General features: G+C 43.8%; 1 protein-coding gene across 1 annotated transcript in view; it reads right to left on the bottom strand.

The window, feature by feature from the left end:
• The window catches only part of MRAP2 (melanocortin 2 receptor accessory protein 2), a gene marked incomplete at its 3' end in the record, with an annotated part of 45,879 nt that extends 33,973 nt beyond the window's left edge, over window positions 1-11,906 (bottom strand). The window contains exons 1-2 of the mRNA XM_079716805.1: window positions 11,874-11,906; window positions 2,339-2,471 (exon numbers count right to left, since the gene is read on the bottom strand). Of these exons, the coding sequence (XP_079572931.1) occupies window positions 2,339-2,465 (127 nt within the window). The 5' untranslated portion in view covers window positions 2,466-2,471; window positions 11,874-11,906. The remainder of the gene's footprint in view (window positions 1-2,338; window positions 2,472-11,873) is intronic.
• Window positions 11,907-12,258: the final 352 nt, after the last annotated feature.

Raw genomic sequence — 12,258 nt, 5'->3', positions numbered from 1 at the left:
CTGGGAGTGGTGGCTCTTTTATCTAATGCACAGAAACCAAAACAGAGAGTCAAGGAGACTGAATAAATAGAGGAATATGTTCCAAACAAAAGACTAAGATAAATCTCCAGAAACAGATCTTAGTGAGAATTCAAAATAATGGTCATAAACATAGGGGTAAGCTCCTTGACATCACTCTTGGTAATGATTTTTTGGATTTAACACCAAAAGCAAAGGGAACAAAGGTAAAAATAAACAAGTGGGAGTACATCAAACTAAAAAGCTTCTGCACAGCAAAGGAAACCATCAACAAAATGAAAAGGCATATTATGGAATATGAGAAAACATTTGCAAATCACATATCTGGTAAGGGGTTAATATCCAAAATATACAAGGAACTCATACAACTCAATAGCAAAAAAAACAATGCAATTTAAAAATGGGCAAAGGGCCTGAATAGACATTTTTCCAAAGAAGATATCCAAATGGTCAACAGGTACATGAAAATGTGCTCAACACTGTTAATCTTTAGAAAAATGCAATTCAAAGCCTCAAAGAGATATCACCTCACCACTGTTAGAATGTCTGTTACCAAAAAGACAAGAGATAACAACTGTTGGTGAGGATGCGGAGAAAAGGGAACCCCTGTGCATTGTTGGTAGGAATGTAACTGGTGCAGCCACTATGAAAAACAGCATGAAATTTCCTCAAGAAATTAAAAGTAGAACTACCACATGATCCAGCTCTCCCATTTCTGGATATATATCCAAAGGAAATGAAAGCATTATCTTGAAGAGGATATCTATACTCCCATGTTCATTGTAACATTATTCACAATAGCCAAGGTATGGAAACAACCTAACTGCCTATTCATGGATGAATTAAATGTTATAGATAGATAGGTAAATAGATATTTGAGTATTATTTGGCCTTTAAGAAGAAGGAAATACTGTCATTTATGACAATATTTGTGAAACTGGAGGGCATTATATGAAGTGAAATAAGCTAGACAGAGAAAGACAAATAGTGCATGATATCACTTATATGTAGACTCTAAAAAAAAGAAAAGAAGTCGAACTCATAGAAACAGAGTAGAAAAGTGGTTGCCAGGGGCTGGGGGATTGGGGAAATCAGGAGAGGTTGGTAAAAGAGTATAAACTTTCAGCTATAAGATGAATAAGATCTAAGGATCTAATGTATAACGTGGAAAGTACAGTTGATAACACTGTTTTGTACAATTTAAATTTGCAAGGGAATAGAACTTAAATGTCCTCACCAATGAATAAACAATCAAACAAATATCTGAGGTGATGGATGTGTTAATTAACTCGATGGGGGGAATCTTTTCACAATATATAAAATATATCAAATTATCACTTTGTATACTTTAAATATTTTACAATTTTATTTGTCAAGTATACCTCAATGAAGCTGAAAAAAATAGAAAGCCCACTTTGCAAGTAGGAGTGAGGAATCATGAATGCCAAGACAGCTTAGAGTGGCAGCGGCCAGGAAACACGAAAGAAGTGAAAGCATTTCCTTTGACACATTTGCATCTTCAATTCTAGTCTCTCTTGTATTTCCTAGCATGTTCCATTAATCTGAGCCAGATAAGAACCTACGACTTTTATGGTGCTGTGGACATTCATTCTGAAACAAGCAAACATCTCTGGAATATTTATGGGGTAACCACGACAGGACCCAGTAGTGGGCAGCAGTTTCTGCTTATTATGTCAACTCTGCTTAAGGAAACTGAGCTGCTTCATGCTGGCCAGCCAGCAGGCAGTTATGACTGGAGGTGGACGGTAACCTTTCATAGAGTTATATTTCCTTGCTCTGTGCTGGATCATTAATCACTCCAATTACACAAAGCACAATGCATGCCTATAACACACAGCTGGGAATGACTGCGGGCTATTCTGGTCCATCACTATAAACACACACAGACAGACTGCTTTCCACAGCCCCAGAAACCCACCGGGGCTGAAAGGATGTTGCGGACTGTTACAAGAGAAGGTTCTTCAAATTAGAGTTCCAGATTCTATTTGTGTACACATTTTTGATGGTCCAAATGTTCACATGGTTTTGGAGAGCTGGCATCATTAATTTTTTTTAAATCTCAATTTGAAAGTGACATTGATTCATGTTCCCCCACTAAGGGAATCTTTCAAGTTCTTCATCACTCATATTATACAACCTTGAGCAATGAGCCTATATTTGGAGGGGGTGTTTTCCAGGGATTTGGGGGTAGAGGACAGATTTCTATAAAAAGAATGTTCAGGAAAAGTAAACACTGGGGATTTCACAGGTTAAAGCAAACACACATCATGCTTACAATGGGTAATTGCACAAGACTTACATTTGTGAGCCTTCAGTCCTTCAAAGGAAACTGGTCCAATCTCATAATACTCGTATTCCCAGGTGTAATCAGAATTAGATGCAGATTGATGGGACGTCCTGTTAGAAACTGACCTCTGGGCAGACATCTCCACCTGCAGAAATGGAGAAAGGCAAGTGTAAAGTCTGTTAACACATCCACATTGTCCTTGACCACGTTCAGGAGGTCAGCAGGCAACTGCCTCAGGGAGGTCCTATCCACCAGGTCAGGGACAGCCCTCCCTGGCTGCCTGCATTCCCAGTGGCCATTACTTCCTTTTACCTCTCCGTGAGACTGATATATTTTATTTGCAACCAGAGGCCATGTCTTCTTTCATGGTTGTTCCCCCAGAACTTAACCCAGTGCCTGGCACATAACCAACTTCCAATAACTGATGAAAGAAGGAAGTAAGGAGGGGGAGAGTGTATCAAAATCTCTGAGCTCACGACTTCAGCCTCATCACCTATCACCACCTATGCAGAGCCGACAGAGAATAAATAAAATCAGTATCAGAAGAGAAGAAGCTCAGTAGACCTCTACTGGGCACCTACCATGCAAAAATAAAGACATGTGACCTATGTCTTATGAAATAGGGGTAAAAAAAAATGAGGGGGACAACAAAAGTCACATAATTGGAGAAGAACCTCAGTGGAATCTCCAATCTTGGTCACTGCTAACTCCTGAAATCTGTCCTATTTGCAGGATGTCCCAATGCCTTGTTTGTTATCATTTGAGATTTAAAAATGCTGACTTCTTTGCGAGACGAGGTTGTACTGTGCAGCATGGATACCAAAGGTGACAAGTCCACAGAGCCAATATTCAGTACTGAGCATCTGCTGTATGTGAGGCACCATACATTGTGGGCGAGGAGGAGATGCTAGACCAGGACTCCAGAGACCTCCCCTAATAATGGGGAAAGAACACTAAGTGACAACAGTAATATAAGGGAAAATCTGAATAAAGTACCAGCCAAAACCAAGATCCACTGAGCAGTATAACCACTGGATCCCACTCCACAGGAGCTTTCTGAAGCTCCACTTCTCCCACCCCCCATGGGGCAGTACCACCCACCACTGCCATTAGGGCACAACCCCCAGAGAAACTGAGGCAAAATCACCACCACCCCTCTGGCCCAAGGCACAAGTCTCACCTTTCCCTCTTCTGTTCTTCCCCAGGCCAGTCCTGGACCCCAGAGAAACAGAGTCCAACCCCTCACATTCTATTGTTCAAAAGATGGTGTGCTCTGACCCAGAGATGAGTGCCAGTATCAGAATTAGAGGGTGACTCTGAGTGCCCAGCCAGGCGACTCACTCCTCCAAAGGTAGAAGAGAATGTACCAATTGTCCTTTGGGAAAGAAAGCTACACACATTTTAAGAAAAGCTGACCTTTGAGTAAGGATTCAGTTACCTTCCTAATACCAGCACAAAAATAACATAAAATCATTACCACCATATCTTCTCTGGCATTTCTAGTATTTGAACAAGAGTTGATTTCCCTCGACGATGAAATAGACGAGGGTCTTCATCATTGTTCTCCCTCCATTTGCTATGTTGCCAGGGAAGACACTTCAACTCTCCCAGCCACATTTTCCTCATCTGCAAAACCGACCATCCTGACTTCCTGTTGTTGGCAGGAAGTGGTCTGGCTACAGTCACTAATTGACACCATCACCATCCACCTGGCTCACTTCTTGAGCCCCCTGTTTTTTCTGCTTCTACTCTTATGGATCCGTTGCAATCTATTCTCCACACATCAGCCAAAGATCTTTTAAAAAGACAAATTGCCCTTGTCACTCTTTTGCTTAGTACTTTTAAATGGCTTTCCATTGCTCCAAGGACAAAGTCCAAAATCCTTAAAATGTCTTACAAGGCCATGGCTTGAGCCCTGCTGTCTCCTCTCATCTTGCCTCCTCCCCTATACCAAGCCGCACTTGGATTTCTTGCAGTTCCTCAAATACTTCATGCTCCCTGCAATGGGCACACATACTGTTCCCTCCGGCAGGAGAATTCCTCCTACCACTTCATCCTAACCCACCTCTCCTTCTCTGCATACTCTTGTCATCTACACTGGAATCAGCAAATCCAGCCCACTACCTGTTTTTGTATAGCCTGCAAGTGAAAAATATTTTAATATATTTAACGGTTGGGGAAAAAATTCAAAACAATGATATTATTTCATGACCTGAGAGAATTATGTGAAATTCAAATATCAGAGTCCATAAATAAGGCTTTATTGGAACACAGCTACCATCGTTTGTTTTTGTATCTTGTCTTCTCTAGCACTATAACAGCTGAGTAGTTGTGACAGAGATAGTAGAGCCACAAAAACCTAAAACATTTACTTTCTGATATTTTATAGAAAAAGTTTGCCAACCCCTCCCCGCCTTGAGAGCCATGGGAAAAAAATGATCTGAGCTTCTATTTTCCCATCAGGAGAATGAAGGTGATAACAGTACCTACATCATGGAGTTGCTGTAAAGATTCAATGTGATGTTGCATGAAATGTGCATAGCCAGGACCCAGGTTGAGCTCAGTCAAGAGTAGCCAGCACTATTATTATAAGCTAAGAAATGCTAGTCTGGGATAGAAAAGCCTAGGTTTATTCTTTAGACAACACCAACGCCCCTGTCAGCCAGTTCCTATCAACTTCACCATGTGGTTAATGGATCTGTGTGGTCTAGACAAATGAATAAAATTACTATAATAAAAAATAAGTCAAAAGGCATTCATTTCAATGGTTTAAAAATCATAATGAGAAACGTACATAATGGAATTATGAGAAACGTACATAATGAGAAACGTACATAATGGGATTCACAATGTTTCATCAAGTCAAAAATATGGTAATTTCTCCTTTTGTGAAATTTCTCCTTTTGTGAAATAATTTCTCCTTTTGTGAAAATAAGATGAAGTCTGGTTTGAGCATATCATTTTTATTGGAAATCAGCATTACAGCCAATGTAATAAGCAGAGGGAGGCACTGGGCTTCATCTGGTGTCAAAAATAGAAAATAGAAAAAAGTACATGAAACAATGGAGAAAATAAAAATGAGAGAGTGTTTTCCATGCTCCGAGCATCACTCCCCATGGCTATGCTCTTCTCCACATCCATGCACAGTGGGTCCCCACCCATGGCTGCCCAGGCCCATGGGACCAGAGGGTCTTCCTATTGGCTCAGAAAGAAGCATTAGCACCACCTGCACAGGGCCAGCCAGGAACTAGCAAGCAAAATATCTGTAAAAGAGTCAGATACCAAGAAGCATCAACCACTTACCTACCACAGAGAGAGTGTCTTTTCATTCCTTCTTTTCTCTCCCTTAAATCATTCCTGTTCTTCTAAGTGAACTATTTAAGGATGGAGGGAGACCATAGGTGAAAAGGTCCTGAGAGTGGAAAGGCTGCCCTTTAAGAGAGGACACCTGACAGATGCCTGGAGACAAGAGGTTCTCTGGGGAAGCAGAGAATAGGATGCCGGCCACCACCCTCCCACCCAAGCAGCCACCGTTGTGGAGGACTTCAGATAAAAGGAGCGGCTTGTGTTTTCACTGGCTATTTCCTCTCAGTTCTTGAATTCCAAAGATAGATTTGGAGGACAGAACCTCTGGCTTCTGCTTTCACCTCACACCCTTGAAAAAGTTCATGAGGTAACGTTTTCATGCAAGTCTCAGATCAACCAGCTTGGGCCATCACATGCACAAGGACAAACAACAAACAGAAGGCAGGATTTTGTATAATGTCCATTGTCGTAGTCCAGGGTTGCCTTTCTGAGCTTTGCAGACACAGAAGCTGGCACTGTTTCACCATTTGGAAACTGCCAGCATGTCTGGGTATCAGCCTCCAGAGGGTGATATTCTCATCACAGTGAGGAATGTCTGGGCCTTAACACACACTGAGGGAGAGGCAGGCGGGTGCGCACTGAGGCTTACTCACGGGGTGCTGGAATCAGACAGCTGCTCTGTTCAGAACACGGCAAACAGGAAACGCAGAGCTCGGTGTGTGGCTGCCTTCTGCACCCACTCTGCTCCTGCACACCCCCTCCTGATGTCAGGTTTCTTCATAATATTAGCATCACTAAAAATAACTTCTTCCAGAGGAAATATATCCCAAACAAGCCTCCAGGAGCTGCATGGAGAGACTAATTGATCTTTTGAGCGTCTTGCCAACAACAATAATGAAAAATTATGACTGCACCTCACAGCCCCACCTGAAAAGGAAGTTTACCTTTTCCAGGTGTGCACAGCGTAGTTTAGGCCAGCTTATGGGGGTGGGAGAGGGAGGGAAGACCTCAAACGCAAACAGAGAGGGATATTAGCAGGTCCCAGACACCTCTCATGGCAGTCTAAACATCCTTCTTCTCCCACCCACATTCCCAACACTTTCATCTCTTCTTTCAATTATCCAGCCTTTCCTCCTCCAACCCAGATTCCCACACCACTCCTGGGCACCCTCTTGCCTTCTTAAAGACAGGTCAAGCAATTCTCTCAACCTCCCTGAATTTGGGAAGATGTATATGGACATGGAACCTCCCATGGAGTGACTAAAAACTCCTCATCAATAGCCTTGGTGGGTCGTGGGCCCAGGGGAGCTGTTTCCTTGGAACTGGACCTTTATTTCCATGTTAAGGGGTAGACATCAGCACGTGAGTTTTCCAAGTGGCCACCAACTCAGGCACGGGACTAGCACATTAAAGAGAGAACCAAAAGATGCCTATAAACCCTAAAATATGAGCACACGTGCACGCACGCACACAAAACTGTGACAACACAGCCAGGAAGATACTCCAAGCAGCTGTTGGCCAGTGCCACAGACCCAAAGACCCAAGGTGATCAGCTTGTATGGAGGCAGACCTAATGACCTATTTGGATTTGAGATCAAAATTCCCAATTGCAGTCATTCTATCTTCTTTCTGTTCAATTCCCGAAGTCCAAAAGTGGGCATGCCACCCAGGATGCCAACCTCCATTCTGACCTGGGCCATTAGGAGGTCTCATTAATTACTTATTCTTATCTCTTTTTTTCCTTCTATTCCTAGGAACAACTATCCCCATCACAACAGAGAAGTCACACTCTTGACCCATCACCCTTTCTCTCTCCCAGCCAAGACATCCAAAAACCCAAAGGTAAATTGTGGCCAGGCTACATTCTGGTCACTGAGGAGCCCAAGGTCAGAACTTCAGAAGCACAGCTTTAGAAGCTTAATTCCCTCATTGCGCAGAGGTCTGACCAGGGGCCCAATCAGAACTGACGGTGCACTCGGCTTACCTGCATCTATGTGGGGAACACCAAACAGAGAAAATGAGAGTCTGCAAGGTTGAGTAGGGCTCATGGTTAGACCAGAGCCAGCTGGATATTCCTAAAGCATTTCTAAAAGGCACTACATCCCAGCAAGGAATCACGTTTGACCCCGAAAATCAGAACCTCCAAGGTCCCCTCCCTGGGAGGTGCTTAACAAACGCTGACATGGTCTTCTTCCCAGCACACTGCTCTTTTTTTTTTTTTTTTTTCTGTACGCGGGCCTCTCACTGTTGTGGCCTCTCCCGTTGCGGAGCACAGGCTCCGGACACACAGGCTCAGCTGCCATGGCTCACGGGCCCAGCCGCTCCGCGGCATGTGGGATCCTCCCAGACAGGGGCACGAACCCGCGTCCCCTGCATCGGCAGGCGGACTCTCAACCACTGTGCCACCAGGGAAGCCCCACACTGCTTGTTTTTTTTTTTTTAGATTCCGTGCAAACCACATTCTACCTGCACTCATCACTTTAATTCTCAAGTTTGCAGATTCCTTTTCTGTGAGTCCATTTTAAGTCAGCAACTTTTTTTGAGGGTGTGGATTTTTACTTTCTTCAATTAAAGAGGCAATGCTTCCAGGACTTTAGATTTTAGTCTTCCTCCTAACTATTATCTTTTGACTTGAGCCTGCATCTTACTTTTGAAGTCTGAGATTCTGGCCACTCACTTCAGGCTAGAGATGTTACACACACACACACACACACACACAAACACACACACAGGGTTCCTCCTCCCTTCTCAAAAGGACATACCTCCCAAATTTCTCTACATTATCAAGGTTTATGCCTTCCTGGGTATTTCCTAGAAAGTACTCAGTTACTCAGCGGACTTCAAAAACGTGGTGGCTGACAGCTGGCAGAGAAATTCTGGATGTATCTTCCCCCTGCCTCTCCCTACTTCTCCACGGCACAGCAGCAACTTATTTCTAGGACCAAAACATGGAACAAAAAGTGTTTGCAAGCCTTAAGATTTCCTGTCTGAATATCGGAATCAATGCCAATAGAAGAACAACTTCTAAAACTAGAGACGAAACTTAATATTTTGTACAGCTAGATATTCAGCCAATACCTGCAATGCAGAGATGCTGAATTAACGAGCAGGCATCCTTCCTCCACCAGCTGTTGCCTCAAAGAGGATAAGAGGATAAGGGGTGGGTCCTACACCGACCTCCTCCAGTTATATTCTGGGCACCTACATAGTCGTAAATAGGCTGAAAAGTACTTTTTAAAGTTGGTGCTTCACGGCTCTGTGGTACTCCCTGGGTCAGCCCAGCAAACAGTTATTGCATGACTTACTGGAGGTGGGGGGGACACAATGGCTGTCCTTGAGCCCTTTGGAGGGGTCTCTGGAGATGGTAACAGACCTCTGCAATACACCACAGTACAGGCTATGCTAGGAGCACTTGAACCAATCCTCCGGTGGCATTCTCTTCCCTCTGGTCTCTTTTCCATCAGGGCAGGGGCCTCCCCTTCTTGCTCACTGCTGTATTTCCAGCAACCCACCCAAAACCTGGCTCATATCAGACATGCAATAAATACTTATCGAGTCGGTTTCTCATGATGTGGAAAAGCCACAAAATTATCTCCTTTCACCCTTTCTCAACCCTAAACCCGAGAGCAGAGTTCTCCCATTCTAACAGAGACTTCAGCTGGACAGAGAGAACATCAGGCCCACACAGGGAAAAAACACCCAAGAAAGAGGTTGTAAAGGCTCCATCTGGGAAGGATTTCCTGAGAAGTGACAAGGCATGGCTCTGAGATGCGTGTGGAGGTGGCAGGCACACTGCCCTCAGCTCTGCAGATTTAGGGAGCTGGGTTTCCACAGTCCTCCAGGGCTGAGGCGGTCACGCTGACCAAGCGAAGGAGAATGATTTTAACCAGAGCATCCATTTGTGGTATTACAATAACGAACAAAATGGCCAAGCAGATCAGAGCACATGTTTTACACAGTCTGGGAAACAAAATTGAAGATTAGATTCACCACGTTAGCTGGTGAATGTGGAATTAGGGCAAAGGAATCATGTTACATAATATACCCCATTGCACACAAGACAGGATGCTCTGCTGTTTGTCTTGTATCCCAACATGGATGCCCTGTTGCAGCCACAAAACGAGGACACTCTCACTGGTGGTGGGGTTGGTGTCCCCACCATGGAAATGTCATCCGGTTAGTGAACTCCTGCCTCTTTCTGGACCTTGCTTTTCTTGGTCTGGACTTCAAAATAGTCTAGGAATGTTGAGGACACCAGTAGAAGCCTAAGTTGACCACTCTCTTATAATTAGGTTTTTTGGGTTCCTATTACTATTTATTTTTGCTTTATTCCTGAGCCTTCCATAAAAGTACAGCAGAAGATCTAAATAGACGTTTCTCCAAAGAAGACATACAGATGGCCAAAAAGCACGTGAAAAGATTTTCAACATCACTAAATATCAGAGAAATGCAAATCAAAACTACAATGCTGGAGAGGGTGTGGAGAAAAGGGAACCCTCCTACACTGTTGGTGGGAATCTAAATTGGTGCAGCCACAATGGAGAACAGTATGGAGGTTCCTTAGAAAACTGAAAATAGAGCCACCATATGATCCTGCAATCCCACTCCTGGGCATGTATCTGGAGAAAACCATAATTCGAAAAGAGTCATGTACCACAATGTTCATTGCAGCACTACAATGAAAAAGAATGAATATATGTATATGTATAACTGAATCGCTTTGCTGTACACCTGAAATTAACACAACATTGTAAATCAACTATACTCCAATGAAATTAATTTAAAAATAAATTAATTTTTTTAAAGTACTAGAGTCAAGTCAAAGAACCAGCTATCAAAAAGCAGTGCTTCGGGGCTTCCCTGGTGGCACAGTGATTGGGAATCCGCCTGCCAATGCAGGGGACATGGGTTCGAGCCCTGGTCCGGGAAGATCCCACATGCCACGGAGCAATTAAGCCCGTGCACCACAACTACTGAGCCTGTGCTCTAGAGCCAGCGAGCCACAACTACTGAGCCTGCGTGCCTAGAGCCCGTGCTCCGCAACAAGAGAAGCCACCGTAATGAGAAGCCCACGCACCGCAACGAAGAGTAGCTACTGCTTGCCGCAACTAGAGAAAGCCCACGCGCAGCAATGAAGACCCAACGCAGCCAAAAATAAATAAATAATAAATTTATTTTAAAAAATTGGTGCTTCGTCATGAAATAACACTTCACATCCATTTGAATATGGCTATCATCAAACAAAAAAACAAACAAACAAAAAACCCAAACCAGAAAAGAGTTAAGTGTTAGCAAGGATGCAGAGAAATTGGAACTCTTGTGTGTTGTTGTTAGGAAGATAAAATGGTGCGGCTGCTATGAAAGATAGCATAGTGGTTCCTCAAAAATGTAAATATGGAATGCCTTATGACCCAGCATTTCCACCTCAGGGTATATACCCCAAAGAACAGAAAGCAGGGGTTCCAAGAGATATTTGTACCTCACCATTGCAGCATTACTCACAACAGTCAAAAGGAGGAAGCAATCCAAATGTACACTGGTGGATGAACGGATAAACAAAATGTAGCATGTACGTGCAACGGAATATTATTCAGCCTTAGAAAAGAAGGAAATTCAGACGTATGCTACAACATGGATGAACCTTCAAAATATTATGCTAAGTGAAGTAAACCAGACACACAAGAACAAATATTGCATGATTCTGCTTATATGGGGTATCTAGAACACTCAGATTCATAGAGACAGAAAGTAGAATGGTGGCTGCCAAAGGCTGGGAGAAGGGGGGAATGGAGAGTTTTTGTTTAATGGATACAGAGTTGCAGTTTGGGAAGATGAAAAACTTCTAGAGACGGATGGTGGTGATGGCTGCATAACACTGTGAATGCACCTAATGCCACTGTGTTGTATGCTTAAATATGGTACATTTTATGTTATGTATATTTCACTCAAAAATGTTCTAGGGCTTCCCTGGTGGCGCAGTGGTTGAGAGTCTGCCTGCCGATGCAGGGGACGCGGGTTCATGCCCCGGTCCGGGAAGATCCCACATGCCGCGGAGCGGCTGGGCCCGTGAGCCATGGCCGCTGAGCCTGCGCGTCCGGAGCCTGTGCTCCGCGACGGGAGAGGCCACAACAGTGAGAGGCCTGCGTAACGCAAAAAAAAAAGAAAAAAAAAAAAGTTCTAAAAATTTTAAAATAAGAAAAGAATAATAATAAAAATCAACATTTCCTGACCAATGTACTAGGGCTGGGGGAGGGTAACTGAGAGCTCCCCAAAGTAAAAGACCACCCCAGGGGACAAAAGATAGTGCTGGGACATCCAGGCACCCTCCCCGTGTGGGTCCTTCCTCCACAGCCAACCTTCAAGGATCCAGCTTTGCTCAGTTCAAGAGCCCTTGTGGCACCTTCTTGCCAAGTAAAAGGAATACTCTGTCCAGGCTGTGAGGAATCACGCTTCCCTATGCCAGGGAGAAGCTGGCAGAATATTTATGCTGTGCCAGCCATGGTCCTCCCACTCAGACTAGTCCTGGAAATAGACTGCTTCCCAGTCTCTCCTTTCTATAAGTTTCACCTCCTATGGTCCCTGTCATTAGCCCACTGCATTTCAGCATAAGTCCACCATCAGTTATT

This window comes from Hyperoodon ampullatus (genome assembly GCF_949752795.1).
Source record: "Hyperoodon ampullatus genome assembly, chromosome: 12".
Lineage (NCBI taxonomy): Eukaryota > Metazoa > Chordata > Mammalia > Artiodactyla > Ziphiidae > Hyperoodon > Hyperoodon ampullatus.
This window is presented reverse-complemented; position numbering and strand designations above follow the sequence as displayed.